Below are 25,310 nucleotides of genomic sequence, written 5' to 3' on the forward strand. Positions count from 1 at the left end.
TACAGTCGTGATTAATTTTCCTTGATTTTGACCAAAATTTTCTTTGATTTTGACTCCCCCCCCCCACGACACACACACATATATGGCGATTATATGAATTTAACGTAGTGTTTCTTCCTCCACCAATGAAAAACTATTCAACAGACTCACCATCCAGGGCATTTTACAATCCAGAAAATATGGCAAATTCACAGGCGGTGTATATTTTAGAGGTGAGTACATGGTGCTCCGGAAGCTCCATGAGGACAGGCAAGGTGTCTTGGCTGATCAGGGCTGTAGTCTAAGCCTCCAGTTCACCCGGTATGCAATAGACACTCGACAAATTTGTTGAATGAATAAACAAGTCACTACCGTGTTTGTGGCCTTTAAAACACATGTAAGTGCTTCTACCGTCAAAACCCAAAGCTAGGTTTCCCTTCTGCAATGCTGAGAATGTTTCCCGTGAAACAGTAATGCCCGCAACCAGGTCGGGCAAGCGCAGGCCATGGTGCGCCGCAGGGCCTGCCTGTGCGGAACGGGGCGGGCGACCCCGTCTGGCCGCAGCGGTCATAGCAGCTGATCGCCTCCTCTCGGGGTCGGCGGAGTCAGGGGTAGGAGGCCTCTGGTGAGGAGGCAAATAAACAAAGCCAACCGCACAGAAACGGGTTGTTCCGTTTCACATCCTCCCTCTCCTCTCCTCTCTCGGGTGCCTGAGTTTCCTCCCAACAAAGTGACCCTCCATCTGTCTGCAGGTAGGTGGAGCCCGCCGCACGGCGCCAACCTTCCCTCCTCACAGCCTCACAGCCACGCGATCCCAGACGCTTGCGGACGCAGACCCTCCCGGACCCAGCTGGCGGCGAAAGGACACGCCCCCTCCAGGGAGCACGGGGCCGTTGCACGCACACCTCGAGCGCGCCTCCCCGCGAGTGAGCGCGCATGCGCACGCGGGGCGGGCCGCCTTCCCGTCACCCACTGAGCTCCTGGTCCCCTCACCCCACCCCAGCCTCCCTGCCTCTCAGGCTCCGCCTCCGCGACGGGGCTGCCGAGAGGAGGCGACCGGAAGCCACTTTAAAGCAGAGCTCGAGGTGACAGGCGAGCGAGCCGGGTCGGGAGTGCAGTCGCGGCTTTCTGCGCTCCCGGCTGCGGAATGGCCCGAGCGCCGCTCGCCGCGTCTCCGGCCTGCGACCCCTAGACGCCCGAGCCCGTCCCCCTCCCCCCCCTCCCCCCCCTGCCCGGCGCGAACAGTTTAAGCCGGCGGTACCGCGACTCTGCTCCTGTGGTCCGTTCTCAAAGGCTGCCCGCTCAGGTAAAGGGCTACGGGTGGGCTCTGAGGGGCCGAAGAGGGACCCTAGCTGGGAAGGCGGGCGCGGAAGGGGTCGCCGGCCTTGCCGCCGGCTCTCACGGATCTGGGGTGAGTGATGTTTAGACTGTGCCTTTTTGTACTGAATTCACTCGGATCCCGTCAATATCAGGACGGCATTGGTTTACACTTCTTAGTCACTTCGGGCCTCTGGCAGGTGTATAAATTGGAGTAATTCGCTGAAGGGTTTAGTCTGCGGCGCCGGCGTCTCCCCATTCCCACTGGGTCGGGGAGACTCGGGAGTGCGTTTGTGCGGTTGCCCCCGCTGGGCAGACCCTGCGTGCTCTGGGGCGCAGATTGAGGGGGAGGGCACGGCCGCTGAGAGGAGCCTTCCGGCGGACCCGCGTTCCGGCTGCAGCCCAGAAGTTTGAAAGCTGTTTTCAGTTTAACTTTGAAGTCGTCGCCTTCCTCTCCACCGTCCCGAGAAGCGCCCGCCGCGTTTCCCCGGCTCTTCTCGGGTCGAGCCTCCGAGCCTTGCAGGACGATCTTCGCGGGAAGGTCGGTCGAGGAGAGAAAGAAATTAACTGTGGAAGGCGCCGCGAGTGGCTTCTGGAAGGGAGGGCAGCCAGGGCGGGAGCCTCTCGTTGGATGGGAGGAGGCTGGCCCGGGGTTGTGAGGGCAGGCGGGGGCAGGATGCTCGGGAACACACGGGATGGGCCGCGCTACGCGGAGTTGGGGTGGCCCTGGGGGGCCTAGCTGAGCAAACTGCCGCAGCCGGCAGGAGGCGTCGCTCGGACCCGACCGTTGCGCTACGCCCGGCCGAAGTGCTGCGTTTGGAGCGGGCAGTTTCCCCGGATGGTGCGAGGGGTCGAGAGTGCCCGAGAACCGGGGGCATCACGAGGTGAAGGGTGAAGCGGTCGGTCGCCTACAGCGGGAACGGGAGGAAGGTGTCCTTCCAATCTTTATTTTTTTGTTATGCAAACTGATTGAGGAACTAGGTTCTAGTAACTTCCCCACTCCAACCACTCCTCCAGTTCTCTGCCCCTTTCTCGGTTTTATTTCTGAGGTTGACAGAGGGCAAAAATAGGAAAAGTTGTGGCGTGTGTGTATGCATCCGTATAAATGAACTGGGTTTCGTCTGTTTTGCCTTGATTGGGTGTGATAGGAGTGGTGAGTGTGTGTGCGTGGGGGAAGGCACAGGCCGGTTTGGTGTGGTGAAGAGGGAATACCACAATCTGTGCCAATTGTGCCTTGAGGCAAGAGCACCAAATGAATAATAACGCCTGGTTTGGCTGCTTTCCAGTTGATTTATGTCTTATGTCAAGTCCCTCCTTCTTCTTGAAGCTTTCCCTAACATAACAATGCCAGCTCACACTGAACTCTTCGTTTTCTACCTTTTTTTGTACTTACTGTGTGTATTAAAACCTTGTTATATACTGTGTTTTTAATTTTTTGAGTTTGGCCATTATGCACTTTTTACACATGTAGATTTATGAATCTCTCCAATTCTTTAATATTCATTTTTCTGGGTAATCAGTTTTATCGTTTTGTTGCTATTGTTGACCCATAAAGCCTCACAGAACTAGGCATTTAATAGGTGCTTTTTCTTCAGTAATTCAGCAAAAAAATCTTGTGGAGCACCCACTATGTGCATTGTGCCTGGCACTGTACTGGGTACCTGGGATGCATACTTGATGAAGTCATGAGCCCTTGCATCAAAGATTTCTTTCAGTCTGTTGGACAAGGGAGAAGATTAATTGCTCATCACCACCCCTTTACCACCTGGCACAATGCTCAGTAAATATTTTCAGAATTAGTTAATGAATGCTAGATTGTGGAGGAGACACCATTCATCATTTTACAAAGTTTTCTTTGCTTTTTACTTTTAAGTTCCAGTTTCTTTCAAGGGGTCTGATTCTTTGAAGAAAGGACTTTTTTAGTCACTGAGTAGTTCATTAGGGATCTGAAATTAGGTGGGGTTTTTTTTTTCCTTGTGTTGTTTTTCTGTGCCTTCATTTGTCTTTTTGAAAAAATGCATATATGTAACTTTTCTGAAGACAAGGAGGCCCCTTTCTGTATTAGGAAGTTGTGTTTGGTTTCTAAAACAGTGTGCAGTGGTTGTTGCTGATGTAGCTTCTGTTACTAACAAGCCCTGATATTCTTCCTCCAGTAGTGGTAATGTTTGGGGATTGCAAAAGTAGACCCTTAACATCCTTGGGGAATATATTGGAACTTTCTGAACCTAGAAATGCTTTAGTAGGCTTTCTCCCATATAATATTTCGATTGAGAGCCCCTGTTTCCTGAGTATATCCTCACACCCCAAATTCACTCACAAGTTGCAGTTTTTCCTGCGTTTGACAAACTTTTTTAACAAAGAAATAGTTTTTGTCACCTCATGAGATAGGCAATACATAAACAACTGTGAAGAGAACCACAAAGCAGTAGAGATGTGGTTTCCCCACTGTCATTAGATGCACTTATTTCTACCCCTCACCCTCCACCCCATCCTAGACTTACTATAAAAATTCATACCCCAGCAGAATTACAAATCGTATATTAAGTCCAAAAATAAATGTCAAGAGCCTATTGGAAGATACTGTCTCTCTTTCACCTTTACCTGTTGTGGGCTTTTGAATAACCTTGGCTGCTTTGGAGCCTTGATTTCTCAGTAAAATTTAAAACTGACCTGTAAAGGTGAAATACAGTGTAAGAGGAATGATTTCAGGGACTTAGAGACTAGAACAAAACACATTGATGAATGAATAGGATTTGGTTGTTGTCAGCTTGTAAATAATCTTCTTTCCTTTCCTGGTAGGATTTTTTAGACTGAGGAGCAATTGGAGCTAATCCACATCATGGAAATGGAAACCACCGAACCTGAGCCAGACTGTGTAGTGCAGCCTCCCTCTCCTCCTGATGACTTTTCATGCCAAATGAGACTCTCTGAGAAGATCACTCCATTGAAGACTTGTTTTAAGAAAAAGGATCAGAAGAGATTGGGAGCCGGAACCCTGAGGTCTCTGAGACCAATATTAAATACTTTGTTAGAATCTGGCTCACTTGATGGGGTTTTTAGATCTAGAAATCAGAGTGCAGAAGAGAGCAGCTTACATGAACCTATGGTGAAAAAACCTTTGGAAATCAATCCATCGTGTCCACCAGCAGAAGACAATATGTCTGTCCTGATTCCTGATGGAACAAATGTTGGGGGCCAGATACCAGAAGCCCATCCTACCACTGATGATCCTGAACAAGTGGTTCCAATCCAGGATCATAGCTTTCCATCAGAAACCATCAGTGGGACAGTGGCAGATTCTACAGCAGGGCACTTCCAGGCTGACCTTTTGCACCCAGTTTCAAGTGATGTTCCTGCTAGTCCTGATTGCATAGACAAAGTCATGGATTACGTTCCAGGGGTTTTCCAAGACAACAGTTTTACAATCCAGTACATTTTGGATACCAGTGATAAGTTGAGTACCGAGCTCTTTCAGGACAAAAGTGAAGAGGCCTCCCTTGACCTTGTGTTTGAGCTGGTGAACCAGCTACAGTACCACACTCACCAAGAGAATGGAATTGAAATTTGCATGGACTTTTTGCAAGGCACTTGTATTTATGGCAGGGATTGTTTGAAGCACCACACGGTCTTGCCGTATCATTGGCAGATCAAGAGGACAACTACTCAGAAGTGGCAGAGTGTATCCAATGATTCCCAGGAGCACTTGGAAAGATTTTACTGTAACCCAGAGAATGACAGAATGAGAATGAAGTATGGGTATGTATTTATAACTACTTTAAAGCTATTGTTAAATCCTATAGAGAAGGTAAAGAGGCTTTAGTAGGGTGGTTTCTTTCAGTAGTAACCTAACAGGTTTTATTTTTTTTTCTACTGTTATTCTTTTGGCTGTATGCTATCCTGATTTTTCATGGCAGTTGAATGCAGGCTATTTATCTAACCAGACAATGAAGGTTTTATGATTTGAACAATTCAAATGTCACTCTGTGCGATATGTGTGTGACTGAGAAGCTGCATATACATTGAGTGTTGTGAATCAAATACTATTTTAATCACACAGGAGAGCTTGCTTTTGAAAGAAAATCCATGGAGAATCTTATAAATTATGAATACCTAAGTTATCTAATTTTAAAGTTTTGTATATTGAGTAGTTCCTATTTTTTAAAGGAAAATAGTATTATTTGGAGATTTTTGTGGCCTTCTTTACATTTTAAATGGTCCAAACAATTTTTCTGTGAATGATTCCGAAGTACCTCCCACACTTCTGAATCATGCCGAAACATGTTAAATCTCTTTTTCAGTTTCCTTAAAGCTTTTTACCATTAATTTTATTATTCTGTTTATCTTACAGATAAATTGTTCCACAACTCAGGGTATTTTTTTAAACCTGAAAGAATCTTTTAACAATGAGTGAAGGGAAAATTTATGTTAATGGACATATTTGTTTGTGATTTACATTAAAAAAAGTTATTCTCATGTTTTTGTAAGCAAGACATGTATATAAATAATTTGGTTCTTTTATGGATGTCCAAACATTATTCACTGATAGGGAACTGAAATTTCCACATCTCAGTTCTTTAATGAACTTGAAAGTGGAGAAAATAATACTTGCCACATGTAAAGTTGCTAGTGCAAAAATGGCTGTATAATAAGCATTGATCTTTATATTCCTAAGTTGTTTCTCCTGTAGTATAAAGGGACTTAAAATAGTAGGCTGACTATCCTAATCCAGAAGTTCAGGAGAAAAACTTTGTGGAGAGTCATTTTTGTTCACAGGTAAGTCAGGTTACACTACCCAAGTGTCTGGAGAGTTAGAAGGCAAATGGTGGCAGTGAACCATTTTCATGTTGTCTCATTTTACTAGTTTTGATGTTAACCTTCCGTGTTCTAACAGTGCCAGAGCATTGTTGGCATTGCAGTAACCTGGTCTTTGTTTAACTTCTCTTGCTCCCATTTAGTATTAGCTAGGTGGTTTTCTTTGAATATTTCAGTTGTATAGTACACATATCTATGTGTCTTTTTTAGCAACTTAATTACCATGAGACTGGAATTTTGCGTCTTGTGTTTCAAAAGCGACATATGGAACAAGATGAGAAACAATATAAAGCCCAAGTTTAAAGGCGTTATTATGTAGAAGACCTCTTTGGATAAAAGTAAAGCTTATATCAAAAATGTAGTTTTCCTGATCATAAATGCATTCTCTTGTTAATGTAAATGCATTCAAGATTCTGTCTTGCTTGGGTAGCAAAATTCTCAGATCCTGTAACAAAGCTAAGTACTTCTGACTTATTTTTTTTAGCCAGCATTGGAAGAGAAAAATGTTTTCCATTTTGTCTTAAAAATCTTTTTAATAAGGTATTGTCCAAAATCTCTGTTGCTCATGAGCTAGCAATTCTGATTGGTATGTCAAGGGTAATTAATTTTATATACTCTCAAAGCCACTCTAATCCTTCCATCTCCAGATTGCAAAACTGTGCAGAACAGTGGCCTCCCACTTCACTCTTATAAAGCAAATTTCCAGTCTGCTAAGCACTTCAGCATCTTGGTACATTAAGTTTCTATCTGTTTGAATTGCTCAGGAAGAAACTAGCAGGATTATTGTCCAACACATTACATTCTGTTACCTTGAGCAAGGCAAGACAGGTATTTTGATTCCCAGAAAATCCAGGAACTCTTAGGATAGCAGCACACTGAGTATTTTATCCTTTCGTAAAATTTCTTTGCTGAAGAATAGACACAGATAAAAGCCCATACGCATTCATTGTTGGATCAGTTATAAAGTAGTTGCAGTGAGTGCTTGATTTCCGGATCAGTTTTAAGGAAGTAAATTAATGTTTATTTGACACTTGAGAGGAGAAGTATGAGTGCATTATTATAAGTGGTCCTGCCCTGATAAAAATGGCAAAAAGTATTAACAGTTAATTACTAGTAGAGTGAAGTTCTCTGTGTGCTACAGTAAGAAATTTTATAAGATTGTAGATAGCTAAAATGTCAAAAATTAGGCTTTTGGGAAGTTGACCTGTAGTCATTGCAACCTGGTTTTCCTTGTATTCCAAAGCGATGTTGTGTTTCCTGGCAACAAGATGCAGATAACGGCATGTTGAGCCTTGCTGAGAGATTCACAAACAAGCTGGAGCAGCCCAGGTTCACATGGTTACCACATTATTTGGCTAAAGCTATTAATCTCTGTGGTCAGGCCTGTAAAGCTGGTCTATCTGTGCAGATTGCACATAACCAGGAAGTGTGTGTTCAGCTGTGTATATGCCCAAGTCGAACCAGTCTTTAGATTCAGAAGTGATGAATGGCAGTTGTTTATCCCACTTGTTTTCAGCATTTTATATGACTTGGTAAATCATTATTATATACTATACCCATAATAGTTCATTGTGCAGAACTTGGGGAAAGTTCATAGTTCTGAGTCTCTAGCAGAGACAAAAGTTCATAGTTTCAAACTGTGTAGATAAAATTCTTTGGTTTTTGCAAATGGATTTAACATCTAACTTAATCCAAATTAGATGTGCAGTGTTCATTTTATTCTCAAGAGTGAATGGAAGGAAAGTTGAGCTAGATAAGTTCACAGGTGCCTTCCAACTCTTTAGTCAAGATGCTTAGATACTAAAGACACGTGTAAAAACAGGATTTTAATAATAAAAGTGCCTACTTGGTTCATTATAATGAAATTATTTTAATTACTCTTTTCCAATTTTGCCTTCACCCCAAATTATACCATTCCACTTTGCTTTCTCATTCCTTTTGTACATCTGCAAAATTAACTGGAAACTAGTTGTATGTATGAACTCCCCATATTTAGATGCTAAGGCTTTTGCACATGGGATGGGCTTTTGAGAATTTCCAAATTCCAGATAAGCAGTTAAGAAAACAACATCGAATGTTGTGTTTTCCATTAAGAAAACATAGTCTCTGACAGTTTAGGCACTCATGCTTAGTAGAAAATGATATTAAATGGCAGGACTAAGCAGTTTTAAAAGGGTCTCGGTAACTCTGCGGAATACTGTTGTGGATAATTGAAATTGTGGAGGATGTGCAAATCTCCCTTTAGCAACTGCTATCACCATTGGTTTTCACATTACATTCATTTTAAAGTGTGCCAGAATTGTCTTCTAGTTATTATCGCCCATAAGGAAGAGGCACTGTGCTGACCTTATTTTGTAGGTAATTTCACCTACAGTGAAAATATGACCAGTGATTATTTCTAATTTTGAATTTCCTGCAAAGGGGGGAGGATGAAGAAGAAAGTTGCAAACTCTGACTCCATGGTTAATTTTTCTTAGAAGACAGTTCTTTTCTCCTCTTTAGAATTAAAGCTTATTGATAAAAAAGGAGTTTAAATTTTATAGCTTAAGCCTAGAGTGTTGTCATAGCCTTAGCTAATTAGTTTTGAGTGATTTTGATTGCTGGTGGCTCTTAGAAGTTTGTTTTTTTAAAAACTGTCCAAGGGACAATACCATTAGAAGACTTCACAGGGACTCTGTGAAAGAAGACAAGGAGAATTGCATATTAGTGATAATAAAGAGCATATGCTGTTCTTTTCTATATGACTTGCAGAGTGGATTATCTAGAGTAGAGCAAGCTCCTGACTGAACTCTACTGGAATAGTTAAATTAGCCAAGTTAGCTCTGGCCTGCACAGCTGTGATGATGTATGAACTAACTCATTATGTGTTATTGATAATACTGGAGAGAGGAGAACAGCTGAAACTTACTATGCCTGTGACTTTCTGGTATTTCTTGAATATACACAGCTGGATGAGTTTGAATTTATTTAAAAAATTCCTGCCTAAGAGAAAGCAAGAGCTCCATAAGCAAGAACTGTGTTTGAAGTGACTTTCAAAATATGTGCCTTGTGCTTTAGGAGAGAGCAATCCAGTGAATTATTTTCTGTACCTCTTTATGATGCTATTTACATATGAAATAAAACTAATTGGCTTCTGTCTATACTAATCCAGGGAAGTTAATGGGTCTGTGTAGAGCTGTCATGGGAATCAATAGCAATCATTCATTTATTCCCTTTCTAAGCAGATTAGACTTTTTGAAGCAGCTGTCACCTGGCTTCAGGTTGGGGTCAGTCTGTTCCTGATATATTCATGGTAATGAAAATGAATCTTGCAAAGATGTGTAACTTTTAAATCAGACAGTTGGAGGAAATAACTTACAAGGTTATCTCACAGTTCCTAAAAATAATTGCGTGATACATTCATTATACATTTTCTCATTGAGTTGACTCTAAAGCTTTTACTTTTTATTGTAAATAAACAAAAAAATAATAGCTCCATTCAACATTTAAAACTTTATTCTGCATATGTGAACATGCAAAAAATGCAACTTTTGACTGATTACTGTGTTCCTGTAAAACTACTTCCATTGTTACACTAGAAGTTCTAGATTCTAGATTTGCATTCTACCGTAAAACAAAGGTAAATTCATAAATTCCATCTGGGTACATCTTTCATCTTAGTGATCCTTAGTTTCATACTGGGTTTGGGGGGCTATTTCTAAAGGGTGTAAAGCAATATGTAGCCCTTACAAACCTTGACTACTTATGGAATTCTACTAAAATCCAGCCATCTGAGATGGTGACTGTTTTCCTATGGCCTCTTATATCTCATCCCCTGATTTGAGACCACCAGATTCTGCATCCTTTGTCTAATGGCAATAATTTTGATCACATTTAAAATAGGACCTGAGATCCTCTTAACCTAGGTCATCAACCTTTGATAATTACCAGTATCCTGTTTATGAGTTGTAGTTGCCTTTTTGTGGAAGGAAAGCTTAAGTACTTTTGAGCTACAAGATGATTCTTGATTATCCTGGAACAACTTTCTGTAAGGCTGATTCAAATTGGACACTGGTAAAGTTTTGCAAGAAACTCCCTTTGTAAAAGCAGTGGAGTTTCTCTTTAAATAAGTCTGAGAGTCTTAAGCTAAAAGGAAGTGAATATGAATGATATTTGTATCTTTGGAAGATACCAGAGTGCTGAGGATTGAGCCATTTTGTGTTTCATTCTGGGCTTGAAATCATTAGGTAATAGCTTAAGCCCTTGAGGTGAACTGTACTTTGCAACACCGTAAACAGAAACTGTACAAAAGAATAAAATATTTCTAATTAAAGTTCATTTCTAGGAGCAAACAAGTCATGTTTTTAAATATGAAGGAACTCCCTTAACAAAACCGAATATTATTTTTGTATTTATGGCAGTGCTTTCTAGGGACCAGGGATCATACTGCACAGACTTGCCTCTATTAAAAGTCCCTGTAAGTGTTAAACATAATCCAGCCCAGTCCCCAACACATTAACTGAAAGCCTCAAATTTCTAATGTAGATGAATTCCTTGTGAATAGGGGGATTTTAAATTACAAGGGATGGGTTCTGAAATACATTTTGAAGTCTTTGAAAATAAATGATTTTAGGTAAAAATAAATTCCACTTATTTAGCTTGGTAGTTTGATATATATTTGATTGTGCAAAAGATAGTATTGCAGTCTTGTTCTAAATAAATATGACTAATTCTGTGATCAGGCACTCAAATTTTAGAAGTTGCTTATATTAATAAACTTCTGATTATGAAAATTCCAGTTTTCCTTGCTGACCTGTCCAGTCGCTGTTGCTACGACAAGCATAGAAGGGAGTTAACTGAGCATTCCTGTTTGCCGTGACCACGCCGCAAAATGTGTCTGTCTCCTCCATCTTTCTCTGCTATTGCTGTTTACTTACTGGTACACCCACTTGACCAGTAAAGAACCTTTGCATGGTCATCACAATGAAAGGATAAACATGTATGAGAGTGGGAATGCTGGAGCAAGTGTTTCTTTTCACATTCTACAGAAACTAGTGATTTGCGAGTATGTGTGCCACAAAATGTGTGAGGAGTGTATTAGAATCCCTCGTGACTAAATTATCTGAGAAAGAGATCGGGAAATTTGTATTCTTTATGCAAATAGATATCCTTTGTTTTGGTGCTATTGCTTCTGAGTTTAAGGAAGGATTTGTGAATAGTCTTATGTTGAAACTTAGCACTTCTCATAAACTAAATGTTTAGTTTAAGCCACATTTACAGGAATTTCTCTTTATTACATTAATTTTTTGTTTAGTTTAAGCCACATTTACAGGAATTTCTCTTTATTACATTAATTTTTTGTTTCCTTTTTGGATTAAGAGATTCTTAAATTGTCCCTCTCATTTGACATATAGCCATAGAGTTTGTGTGACTTTCTTTGCTCTAGGTTTTTACCAGCACTGAATAGTCAGGGAAGAATGGCAGGGGTAGGGGTCCCAGGGTGAACTTTGCTTGCAGTGTAGTACATGTGCTTTCAGAATCTTGCCTGCACCCTGTGATCATCAAAGCTCCTGCAGCTGATCTGGGCATAGGGAGGGCAAATGGCACAAAATACTTTAAGTAATTTCCTGCTGCGGTTGGTCTTTGGTTTCTGACTGTCACCTGGCTTCGCTCTTTCATTTCCAGGCATTGTGAGAATAAAAATAAGCACAGGAGAAATACCAGGTTTGCCTTCCAAGGTAATAAAAGAAAGACATCATTGAATGCAGGGGGTGGGGGGGTAGAGTATGTGAAACAGGAGGAACTTAGCTTGCTTGCCTTCTGATGTTCCGATTGTCAGAAATGCTTTCACACATCAAAAACTTTGTGTAAAGTCTTCTATTGATACAATTAATTTGTTATTAAAAATTAATTTAGACTGTCTTAACTAATTGATAAAATTGAAAGAGAAACTTGGCTTTGTAGAATCTCTCTCCCCTAGGAAAAGTTACTGACTTAAGACCCTTTTGAAAGGTTTTGTGGTCATAGTTTACAAAACCTAGACAATAAAAAAAATTCTCTTAATATGTTTTCTGTAGGAAGTCTTTATTTTTCTTTCAGAAATTTGCTTTAAAAACTCTCAGACAGTGATAAATTCTTTATATAGTTTGTATACCTTTAAGTCTCTCATGCTAAGAGCCTCTTACTTATATCTGGGTTCTCATGATAAGCCATCAATGAGTATATTTTTGATTTGCTCACTTATCAGTTAGTTTATCTGTACTAATTGGGGAAAAAGACAAGGCAAAATTTTAAATAAAAAGGATTTGATTATAATTTTAAAAGTCAATTCAGAAATAAGCTAATAGATTGTATCTTACTAGGAGTTATTAGGGGATATATTTTATGATAATTACTTATAATTAGTATTTCATTTATGTGTAAATGAGTTCCAAATTGTTTGAAGTTATTTGAAAACAATTATCTTTTAAAAAATTTTAGCATTTGCATACAACTGATTTTATAATTATGTAGAAAAGTTTTATAAGTAAATATATTTCAGCCCACTTTAAACGTCAAATTTCATATAAACAAAATTTAATTAATCAGCTGAGAACACAGCAGACATTTTTTATTGTCCAGTTTGAGACAGGTAACCTCCTTTCTTGATAGAAACCTCTCAGTTTTAAAAATATTTCACTTAAAGGGAGTATTTACTCATCTTCATAAAAAGCAATAACTGCATAATTTAAGGTAGTATAAGGCATGATACATTTCTTTTTAATCTGTTGCGTGCTTTCTATCCCAGCTGTTCTTGTAGAAGTTGTTTCACTTCCTTTTCAGGCCATGGTTGAGAAGTATGTCTCACTTAAGTTACCTTCTAGGAGTCTCAGGACATGTGACTGAACTGGGATAAAAGTTAAGGCTGTATGACATTTTTGATGTCTTCAGTGTGCAAAATTTAAGCCCGTGTCTCCATAAATAGATAGCAGTGAGATCTTCTGATCTCATAAGCATAATTTTTATTTATGAAAGATTTTAGGCTTATCCACATTGTATTAAAAAGTTCTTATGTATTCTTTGCTTTGAACTGATAGTTTTGTAATTAAAAAAAAATAAAAGCCCAACATAACAGTGTTTTAGTAGGTTCTCTTCCTCAGGTGGCTATTATAATTTGCTTTAAGTGGTTGCACGGGGTAGAGGGGACTTCAATGTATGATATATTTAGGCGTTTAGGAAACAGGTGTACTCAGATGGCCGTGTCTTAGTACAGAGTTTTTTGAGAATAAACTGTTACACATATTTGTTTAGTTCCCCACATGCTTTTGGAGAATATAGAATAATAAAAGCTTAAAAACAAGTATCCTTTCATTTAGAAAGCCTACCTGGCTGCCTTTTTTCTCCTATTTCTTATCCTCTTGTTTTTATTTCACTGTGTTCACTTCTAGAATCACTTTAATACCTCAGATTATATGTCTGACAATTTGTAAATCAAACATGGGGTTTACAAATGAATGTGGTTCCACACAGCATCCACTCATTAACTTACTGCCTTCTCATTCACCTGTTTCGAAGATGTCCTAGGAGGGACCAAGAAAGCAGCACACACAGCCAGAAGTTTGCCCTAAGAATGTTGATCCCCAGAAGCTCATTGACTCTTAAAGTACGGAATATTTTTACCTACCCAGAAATCTTTTGAGGTAAATCCATCAACCAGGTTTAATGTTAATTGTTTTACCGAGTGATCTAAATCTCAGCAATCCTGCCTTGAATAGGTCAGGGTCTCCTTAGAGTTGGGTAGGTTTAATTGTGAGTCAACATTTGATTCTTAGTCTGCTCATAAGTACTGAGGGCCATATGCAAAATAATTAAAAAAAAAAAAAAACTCCCAATTTTGATTTGTAGGTTTGTCTGTGTCTACAACTACTTCTGGATACAAAGGGGAAAACCCAGTTGTTACCAGGGCCCAATGTCATAGTGTAGAAATTAAGTAGAGAATTTTAACCTCTGGTACATATTGAAAGATACTGCTTTGTATATAGGCAACATACGAAGATAGATAATTTTATAGATAATTTTTATTGCCTCCCCAAATAGCTGTGCACTGCTTATTCGAGTCAGTGTTAGCAAAAGTCTTAATTAGTAACAGAATAAATGACAGTTACTATGCTTCTAAAGCAGAAAGAGTACATAGTCCTCTGAAGTTTAATAACTACACTGCTGTCACAAAGTATGTTGGTATTATATATGCCATGGCTTTGATTCTCATCACCTTGTAATATATTTGAAGGGATCTGCCAGATATTCCAACATTGCTAAATGAGTTCCTGGAAACATCAAAGCCAGGTATCAAAAGCCAGCTATATTTCGTGCGCCTGTGAAATTTCTTTAGCGGCAGCAAACATACCCCATCTGTCATGCCTGTCTCAAGTCTGTAGCAGAAGAGCCTAAATACTCTCCATATTGCATTTGATCTTTAGCCTTCTATCATTATGACCCTTAGTTTGGGGAGACATTTTCACTTTACATCATAGTAATAAATGTGTCTGATTAATCCAGCTGATGAGGGTGGGTGTTGATTAGTTTGAGGTCACAGGTTTATCCTTGTAGAAACCAGTTAACTTTTATAGGCAGGAAGCCAAGGTTCTGAAGTCTAACCCACCTGGTTAAAACTGTACAGAGTAGCGTCCAGAAAACTTTATACTTAATTGACCTTTGATAAAGTCTGAGTTCTATATCTTATTTGCATCATCTTCCCACTTAAATGTTTTCTGTCTCCTGTGACTCCTGTTTCATTTAATGGCACCGTTATCCAGTCATCCAGATCAGAAACATGGGACACATCCTGGACCCTTTCTACTCCCTTCAGCCCCTCAGTGCAGTTAGAGTCTAACTCTTAAATACCCTCAAATCATCTCATTCCCTGCTACCTCCTGAGTTCTCTACCATCATTTGCCGTATATGCAGTTCTAGTAGCTATAGGTGGCTAAGCATAGAATAATAAATATTAATAATAAACATGCTAATAAATATTTAGCAAATAAGGGCCTGTCTCCACCCTTCCTCCACCTTCCTCTACCAAAAATAAACAAATCAGTCCTCCATACCACTACTGTTGGAGTGACGTTTATAAAAGGCAAGTCTGACCCTTTGTGAAACCCACCAGTGATTTCTGCTGCCCACAGAATCAAGTCCTAACTTCGTAACCTAGCAAACAAAGCTCTTCATTATCTGGCCCCAGCCAGCCTATCCAGTCCAGTCTTATCTCTTATCATCCCACTCACACACACATACACCCTGACCTCCCGCATGAACTGCATGTGCTGCTCACTCTGGGTCTCTTGTGCCTCGCTTGGTTGGCTTCTACACATGTCAATCACTCTGCATGTGGTGTCCTGCCTCTCATTGTCTGCCTGGTGGCTGGCCAAACGTGGCTCCGATTTCATCCATTCTGGGACACCTTCCTTGACCACCTTGCGTGACCCCTTTCCCAGCAGAGTTAGGCCCTCTGCCTCTGGATTGTTCCAGACCACCTTTGTGCCACATTTCACACTGTGCCACAGGGCTTGCTTGTCTCTCTCTCTCCCCACTGACTTTTGGGTATTTTGCCTTTTTCATCTTCTTATCCCAACATGTAGTCCAGTGCCTAATCAGTGTATCTACTTAAGATTACTTTTGTTTGTTTTCAATTGTCACATTTCTTTCTTGGTTTCAAACAATTTATAGAGAAATTGCCTAAAATGGTTACACTTTCCTGAGCTCCCAAATGCATAGTCCCAAGAACTATTTATCCAGCAAAGAGATCATGTCCTAATTTCTGTTTCACTCAGCAACTATTATTTAATAGTTTTGGTTTTCATTACAGCTCTGTTATTTATATCGCAGGCCCTTTTTACTTTTTAGTATCTGAAATATACATAGAAGAAATGATGGTGTGTGGGGCAGACTTTCAGATTTAGTGTGGGTGTTGGTGCTCTATGTGTTGATAATATATGTTGGAAATGTTGGTATGTCAAGGTATTTGTTAAGTAGGAAGAAAACCATTGTTAGAAAGCATCTAAATTATGAGAATGGGTGTCCTTTTCAGAATTTTTAACTAGTTTTGTATCTGGATTCTTGTATATATGGTGGTATGTTTGTTGGTGAAGCATGTGGACACAGAATTGTTAGTATTTCAACAGTTCATGTTCATTCTTCCCATCAAAGCAAAAATCAGCAATCTGTTCACAATATTTTTTTTAATTCATCATGATAAGGTTATATTTTGGGTGAGTCCAGATTGATTAATTGTAGCCACATGATATATTTAACCAAATCTAAATCCTACTGCCCAGTGGCTATCTCCCATACTCGCTCTTTTCTGGCCATCCCTCATAGGGCTACCATTAAGTCAGATAGGGTTCTCATCTGCCAGGATGATTGCATCTTGCCTTTAGGAAGCCCTATCCTCCCCACCTCCACCCCCATCTCTAGCACTGTCTCTGTTGCTCAGTTTTTACACATCCTGTATTTACTACTTTGCCCTTTTACCACAATCTGCTCAATACTCTAAATTCCAACCTTTATTTAAGGCTCTGAGACTCTCGACTTAGCTCCTTAGTTTATGGCTCAACATCTCTCACAGTGTCTGTTATATACCCTGTTCACATTTTCTCATCTCTTATGTACCCTTGTTTAGGTTTCCTTTCCCAGCTCTCTGTTCCTGTCCTTCCCTGTCCCTACCCTTCAAGCAAAATGCTTGAAGAACTCTTTTTTTCTTGTTCTTCCACACAACCTTCACTTACTGGTAATTATTTCCTATTAAACTATTCCTAAAATTCTTTCTCTTACAGAAAGCTATCTTGGATTGATACTGGAAAGCCTCTTACTTTTCCTGACCTTTATCCATTCCTGGAGGAGTAGCCACCTCCTCTCCCATAATGCTGCATTATTCTATTCTTTGTCCTCTCATTCTATTCTTTGTCCTCTCATTCCCAGAGTGTACTTGCCACTGATGAGTTTAGATAGGCAAATGTACTGCTTCTTTGGTTTTAGATTTTGTTAGTTATTTCCCTCTTGAAGCCCTGGAAGCCAGGGACTACATCTGCTTAATTATTTGTGTATTGCCTTACAGGCTTTCTCTAGTCGAGGTGAGTGGGGGCTACTTTTTTCTTTTTGGTGCGCAGGCTTCTCACTGCGGTGGCTTCTCTTGTTGCGGAGCATGGGCTCTAGGCGCGTGGGCTTCAGTAGTTGTGGCACATGGGCTTCAGTAGTTTTGGCTCACGGGCTCTAGAGTGCAGGCTCAGTAGTTGTGGTGCACGGGCTTAGTTGCTCCACGGCTGTCGGATCTTCCCGGACCAGGGCTCGAACCCATGTCCCCTGCATTGGCAGGTGGATTCTTAACCACTGCGCTACCAGGGAAGTCCCAGCTTTGGACTTTCTAAGGATTCCCTATTTAAGGGAGAACAGGTGGTAAAATTAATCTTATAAAAAGATAATTTAATGTTTTTCAGATTTGTTGTTTTGTCTCTTTCAAGTCTACTAAAGCATATTGAAAATCAAATAGAGCTAAAACAGTACTTTGATAACATCAATCCACAGAACAGTTGATTGTAGTAAATTAGGATTTGTAATAAAAATTTCATAATGCCCAAAGGACTGAAGTACACAGAGAATGTAGCAAAAGCTGCAGTTTTAGATGTCTTTCTCATGCAAATCATTATCTATGAAGTCTTAATAATACAGGAGTAAACAGAAATTTCTAGAGAGATGTCCAGAATAAAATCTGATACTTTAATAGCAAAAAGCATTGGCTGTTTATATTATAATGTATGTTATTAACATAATGACTGTTCTTCTAAGAACTCCATAAAGAAAATACTGAGGATTTGTTAACTCATAATTAGGAACAGTTACTGGGAAATAAACTTAAAATAGGAAAATCTGTTTAGAAACTGGAAATGATCTTAACAGGGAGAAGGAGGTTAATATCTCTCCACTCAGTTGATAACATCAGATTCTCCTAAAGTTAAGGAAAAATTGTTTAAAGCAACTTGATGTGAAATTTAATTTAGGTATAGGGGTTCCAGTTTTCAGTGTTTTTCTTTTTTGAAGAATTTCCCAGAAATGTTTTTTAAAATTTTGGATTAAATACTCATTTTGGCCATAAATAATTTTAAACGAAGTAGTGTTCAAATGTGATGTAAACTACATTTTATTGTCTTCCCATTTCACACTTAAAATTGTATGTTCCATTTAAGACTACATCCTACTAGTTAGGTTGAAATTAAGCATCCTAATCCTAACTTGAAATTAAGCAAGAAATTAGGGTTTTGGAAGCTTTTTAGGAATTTTTAAAGGAACATACTGCTTTTTACAAGTTACGTGCTCCATGGCACCATCAGTTGGTATATGACTTTTTTTTTTCTTTTTTCCAACAGAACGTGATTCACTTCACAAATTACGAACATTGGGGTGGAGGGTGGGAAATATTTTCTCTCCCTCATAGTTGCGGGGGTGTTTAGTGAGAGATGTTAATAGGTCTTCATGGGTAAAAGGGAGAGCACTGTCATAGGTTTAGAAGGGTACCTACTAGCCCTCATCATGGTACTTCAATATCTACCTTAGCATATTAAAGGGACTGAGGAGTGGCTGCAGTAAGTAAATTGTTTAACTTTGTTTAACCAAGTTTTTCAAACTTTTGACCACAGAATGCTTTTTGTCCAGAATACCTATTAACAGTCCTTGAAACAAATGTTCCAAGAGCAATCTGGAGTGTCACACTAACCAACAAAACCCATAGATCAAAATTAATACCTTTTTCAAAATCCTGATTTACTGAAAGGAAATATGTTAATTATTAGGAATATCTGTCCAAACACCTGGATTTCACCTGAGCCAGTTTTGAGTGCCACTGGATCTGGAGTATTTGGATGTGTGTTATAGACAGTCATTGAGAAACCTGTGGTTGAAAGAATGTATTTGGAAGCTTAGTCACTCTGCTTATATCTGTGATGTTATTATTTTATGTTTTCTTAGGGAAATTTTGAAATATACATGGAGAGAGAAAAATAAACATTTTGCCATTAATGGTTTAGATGTTTCAAACACTAGATGAAGTTCCATTAAAAAAGGAACACACGGGGCTTCCCTGGTGGCGCAGTGGTTGAGAGTCCGCCTGCCAATGCAGGGGACACGGGTTCGTGCCCTGGTCCGGGAAGATCCCACATGCCGCGGAGCGGCTGGGCCCGTGAGCCATGGCCGCTGAGCCTGCGCGTCCGGAGCCTGTGCTCCGCAACGGGAGAGGTCACAACAGTGAGAGGCCCACGTACCGCAAAAAGAAAGGAGCACACGTTTTTTAGACCACCCTTTATAAGTTAATTTTTTAAGTGATTCTGATTTATGTAGCAGGACCTACACACACACACACACACACACGTGTAAAGTGCTTATTAAGCAGCAGCAGACCAGATAACAGAATGATGAAACTTCTCATAGCTGAACTTTATAATAATCCAAACTATTTTTTCCCATGTTTCGTCAACTTTTTTTTCTACCCACAGGATAAAGGACAATATTGATGTTGGGTAGATGAGCAGTACTTGCCTCATCTGGGATCATTTTATTTTTCCTGTCTTTCATCAGACAATATTGTGTATTCCTATGTTGACTTAGGAAAACTTAATGCTTCTTGAAAAAGGACAAGCTTCAAGAGAAGTTCATTTCTCTGTCTGCTGTCTGTGTCAGCTTCGTCCTAGAGCTGACTCCCTGATTGGTTGAGACCAGGTTTGGCTCATCCCACTGTGGTAGGGAGGGTGGGACTGTGTTGATTGGTTTAGGCCAGTGATGTTATAGGATAGAATCAATCCCTACTCCATGGCTTGCACGTTTTGGTCTTAAGGCATATACGAAATGGGGAAAAAAACAGCAATGATGTCCTTTTACTCCAAACAAGACAAGCTTTGAAAATTCTACAGTATGCTATACTAGATATTTGTAATGTCACATGAGATGGTTAGGTATTTCCATTATTTATTAACAGTTCAATTTTTTCTTGGGTCTTTTTAGAGGACAAGAATTTTGGGCAGATTTGAATGCCATGAATGTGTATGAAACAGCTGAATTTGACCAACTACGAAGGCTGTCCACACCACCCTCTAGCAATGTCAACTCTATTTACCACACAGTCTGGAAATTCTTCTGTAGGGACCACTTTGGATGGAGAGAGTATCCTGAGGTATTTACAGGTTCTTTTTCCCAAAAGTGCGTTTAAATTTTTTTGTCTTTCACTGTTCCTTTTCAACAATAACTAGACAGAACCACAGATCAAAGAGCTTATGTATGTAAAATTGAGTCTTGTTGATACGAGTAACGCTTTTCTGTCTTGATTTTTCTGAAAATATATTTTTTTCCATTAATCTGGAACCCATAAATAGAATACCACTATTATCAGAGAGAAAATGATTTTCCCAGTATCTTATACTATAGGAGCCAAGTATTTAATGTGGTAAGTACTCAGACTCAGTGCCGCCTTTGGAGTAATTTTAATGAGATGAGCACTGGTGTAACTTTTGGCTGTATCTGGCTCCTGGTGGTTGGATCATGTGCTACACTATTAGCATTTTAGAAGTCTAGGGGGAAACAAGCACCCTTAAGCCCCTGGAAGAAGTACTTGGAAATGTTTACTGAACTGTGGTCAGGCAAATCAGTCATTTAAAATTCTATCACATGTGCACATGCATCCTTAGTCTGAGATGGTAAGAATAGCTCATCCATCACAAAGCGAGGTTTTAAAATGATGGTGGTTTATTTTGCTTGTGAATGAGAATTCTGAGTCACATTTAAATGCCCTGAAATGGACTTAAAGATTAATTTCACATTCCGAAGATGTGACTTACTCAATTTGATTAAGTTAATTTCCAGTATTACAAAAAGGGAGAATTGACTTATCTACCTTAGGTTTTCTTTTAAGGCAATAGCAAAAGAAAATGACATAGTATGTTAATTAGTGTAAAACACAATATTGAGTTAAAATTTCTGACTCTTAAGTAGTCACTAGGATCTAATACCTTTCAAAGAGAATAAGAGGCTGTTTAAAATGTATCCTCAGAATAGTTGGACTGTCCCTGTGTTTTTCCTCAGAGAGGTTTCTTGGGTTTGGAACTTAATTGGTTTATTTGAACTGTATATACTACCATCTTTAATCATGTTCTGGAACTCCCTTAAGAAATATAAAAAAAAAAAATCTCCAGGACATTCTTAAAGCCTCAAAATAGAATAGACTAATCCTTCACATGTTTCATAAGGTGGAAATCCATGTTCTGAACAGGAAGCATTTTTCTATTCTGCGTCTTTAAAGAAAATAAAATTCCTACGTGTAACAGGAGGTAATTTGACTCACTGTACTTTATTGAAACACTTCTGATGTTAACAACAAAGTTAACTATTTTTACCTTTAGTTACATTAACATTTTTCATATTTTATAGTGACTATTTACCATTTATTGCTTTTTTAACTTGCTTTTTTTTCCTTTACCTTCTGTTTTCTACTCCATAGTCTGTTATTCGATTGATTGAAGAAGCCAACTCTCGGGGTTTGAAAGAGGTCCGATTTATGATGTGGAACAACCACTACATTCTTCACAACTCATTCTTCAGGAGAGAAATAAAAAGGAGACCCCTCTTCCGTTCCTGTTTTATACTGCTTCCATATTTACAGTAAGTGTCCAGCAGAGTGTCTCATCTGTGCTTCCATTTCATCTAAATGTACACTTAATGCCAAAGAGAAAAAGACTGTAAAAGACTAACTTGATTATTACCTCTAGAATATAAAATTCTGAGTTATTCTTTAGATTTAATTCTTCAAAAAATATAGTTCAGATAAGCTGCAATTAACCCAGCATTAAAAGAGTGAGTATCCTATTGGATTTTTTGAACTGAAAAGCAGAGTTAACATTTTTCCACAGCTGAAAGTACTTATACAGTATCTGGAATAAGGCAGAGTTTGCACTTGCCTCCTTCATGGAAGATTGAGATACCCTTCCATGTTATGGGACTATTTCCCAGCCCAGGTAAACTGCCTTGGCAAGTAGAGAGAGAGTCCCTCAAGGTGGTGTTCTCCATTCTTCTTCCTTGAGTGAATTTGCATGGGAAGAATTCACCTTTTCAAATAATTTGCATTCTCATTTGCTCAGTAAGCCCCATCTTCCTATAATACGCACTAAAATTACCTGTCATACTTTTAGGTCGAGACTGAACTCATCCTTCTGAATTATAGGTGAGCTCTCCTTCCATTTTCCCAAGTGCCATTTTTCTTTTCCCTCTCTAGAGAGCCCACTGGCACATCTCCATAGTCCCAAAAGCTGGGGCACATTACCATTAGCAAGGCCATGTCTGAAAGGTAGTATCTCTAGGGAAATCATTATCTACTCTAGTCAGATACACCATATTTGGAGCTTGATTTTTAAAATGCTATTAGGTTTACTTGGTTTTATGAACTGGGGAGGTCTAGGGTAATATTGGTTGGTCTCTTCTGCTGATCTTTGAGGTAAAAATCTTCTTTTATATTCTTACTAGTAGTTTTTTATTCCAAGCCCAAAGTGTGTTTTTCCCAGATCATTATGGCAGAGTGTTAATGATTCTAATTCTGAGATTGCAAAGGGAACATTAAAAACAAAATTTAAACAAAAATCCCTGAAATGCTAGGTACCCCAAAACAATTTGTTAATAAGGCAGATTTTAGAAATATATATATTGACGAGGTAAATACGTGCTTTCTTCTTAGTTCAAGTATAGGGGTTTTTTTTATTATTAGAAACTAATAAAAATGCCGTTTCACTAGCACAGCTGGAGATGGTGTCAGCGTCCAGTAGTTAGGAACATATTGTCCTCCTAGTGAGACAGTAGAACTCATTAGTGAGACCGGCAGCTTGGCATGCTGAGCCAATCAAGCGAGATGCAGCTTCTGTGAGAGAGGAAGAATGCTCATTCAAGTGCTGCATTGTTGGGGGAATTTTACAGAATACTGAAAATTGATTTGTTTCCATCCTAAGTAATTATGGAATACCCTCTTCCCCCCACCTTTTTTTAAACTTAGGCTTGTTTTGTAAAAGTATGAACTGTAAAAATAATATGAGCAGTAGTAGAATTAATGCCACAGATACGGCCTTCCTATTTAATAACATAGGCTTACAAGAGAACAAAGAAAGTCACTCTCTTTTTCTTTTAAAAATTTCCTAGTTTAGTCTTCTTATCTGGAACAGTGATCATCAGGTATAAAGTAGGAGCTTAGCAAGTCAAAGAGATGCTGCAGACATTTCAAGAGGAAGAGAGCAGAGAAGCAGCAAGTTCACCAGGGTGGAATGGGTAAATGCAGCCTTCAGTTCCTGTCTGCCCTACAGTCTGGGGCTGGCCTAGAGGGCAGAAAGAGGAGGGAGACTAATTCCAAAAAGCAGATTTCAGAAGTAGATTTCTAGACAGACTGTGATCTTAGCCAGGAAGAAAGTTTTGTTTTTAAGTGTTAGCAAACACAAAGGGTCAAATAAAAACGTAGGTGTCAAAAAGGCCACAATTATCAGGGAATCAGAGATGCCTAAGAATTGGGAATGCTGGAGTAGGGAGGCGGAGGGTGAGGCGAGGGCTTAGTTCATGAATTACAGCAAAAGCTTGGCTCTTTTTAAACAAGGGTTTCCCTGCTTTTTTTCCTCTTCCAGTTTTATTGACATATAATTGACATAAAACACTGTATACGTTGAAAGTGTACAGCGTAATGACTTAATATATTTATATGTTGTAAAATGGCTGCCACAATCAAGTTTAGCTAACATTCCTCGTGTTAAAATTTTTTTCCATGTGCTTGCTGATTTTTAATAGGGCTGATAAAAAGGATCTTATTCTTTACTATTCTTAGAATACTTGAGCTAAGGCTGCATAAGCACACAAATATCAGATTTAAAGGTTTGGAAGTCCATTTCAGCTGGAAGGACATCTGCCCTGTGCAATCACCTCATGGTCATGAGAAGGCCTGAGAGGCCTCCCCAAAAAGGATAAAATTAATTTTTACTTCATCACCGAAGTTAGGTTAGGAAACATCTTTCAGAATGGCCAGGGGAGGGAAGGAGAGTGATAAAAGGTGACCTTGGATTAGGAAAATGTGTTCTTCAGAGGCCCTTGAGTACAAGTCCCATAGCCTTTGACTTTGCCTCTCTAAAGAAGGCTGGTCATTCTTGGAAAATAAAGCTACATTTGTAACTGTGCTTAGAATATGTATTTTTAACCCTTGGCAACCAGAGTGTAGAGTTCCATCAGACAGATGTCTATATACATTCTTATGTTTTAGCCCAGGTTAAGATGTTGGCTTATTAAAAGTAAGCATCTATGGATAAGAATGGACGCTTAACCAAATACATAAAATCTGATTTAATGTCTTAGGATAGATGGGATTTATTTACACAGGCTCATCTTCAAGCATATGTAAGGAAATAATAGACCCCCAGTCCCCTGAAAAAGGAAAGGAGACTTTGAAGCTTTCATTTTGTGAAACTGATTTCTAGGCAGGAGTGCTAGCAGAAGGAAAAGGAACAGTCTCTTCTGTTGTCGGTGCCACGTTTTCAGCATGGCTGTGACAGCCTAAAACCTATTTTGGGCAGAGTGGTTGGGAGACTCTTACCTTCCTCCTTCAATCCAGAAACCTCTGTTGGTAACTTCAACCCCTAACAATACTGGGAAAACTGGTGAGTTAGGGCTTACACTCTTTGCAGAGCAGGGATAGAGGGAACAGCTAAAAATAAGGAGCTTACAGTTTTTGTTTCCTGCCATTCCTCATGAATGGTGGTGACTTTTTAAGGAGTTACAGACCTATCAGAGTCTGATTAAAGCAGTAGGGGCCTCTCTTCAAAAAAATGTACCAGTGAAGGAAGGCTCTGGAGGAATCTGTCAGGGCTTTGTGAAAACGCTCCAGAAGACAAGAACTGTTGTGCCCTCTGTCATGAAGGTTGGGGAAAACAGCACCCCTTTAAATCTGCTCCTAAACTTAAAAGCACCTGGGGGATTCAGCAAGCCCTGGATCCACCCAGAACTCTGTCTGTGTCTAACAAAGGGACTTTGAGGCACGTTAATCATAGGCACAGCTACTTGAAGGAGGTGGGGGGGCAGAGGAGGCAGGTTGTACCTCTATAGCAAGCCATCTCTTAAAAGTCAAAAGGCTGTGGGGTGGTGGCAGTGGTAGTGGGAATCAGGCAGACCTGAATTGCAATCCTGGTATCCAT

General features: G+C 39.6%; 1 protein-coding gene across 2 annotated transcripts in view; it reads left to right on the plus strand.

Moving 5' to 3' along the window:
* Positions 1 to 951: 951 nt before the first annotated feature.
* Positions 952 to 25,310, plus strand: part of TIPARP (TCDD inducible poly(ADP-ribose) polymerase) — a 28,763-nt gene continuing 4,404 nt past the window's right edge. The window contains exons 1-4 of one of the 2 annotated variants that reach the window (XM_059065591.2): positions 952 to 1,285; positions 4,096 to 5,052; positions 20,113 to 20,281; positions 21,602 to 21,762. In XM_059065591.2, the coding sequence (XP_058921574.1) occupies positions 4,136 to 5,052; positions 20,113 to 20,281; positions 21,602 to 21,762 (1,247 nt within the window). In that variant the 5' untranslated portion in view covers positions 952 to 1,285; positions 4,096 to 4,135. Of the gene's footprint in view, positions 1,391 to 4,095; positions 5,053 to 20,112; positions 20,282 to 21,601; positions 21,763 to 25,310 lie in introns of both variants that reach the window. The other variant, XM_059065593.2, reaches the window with a different exon arrangement.

Source organism: Kogia breviceps, chromosome 5 (genome assembly GCF_026419965.1).
Source record: "Kogia breviceps isolate mKogBre1 chromosome 5, mKogBre1 haplotype 1, whole genome shotgun sequence".
Classification (NCBI taxonomy): Eukaryota; Metazoa; Chordata; class Mammalia; order Artiodactyla; family Physeteridae; genus Kogia; species Kogia breviceps.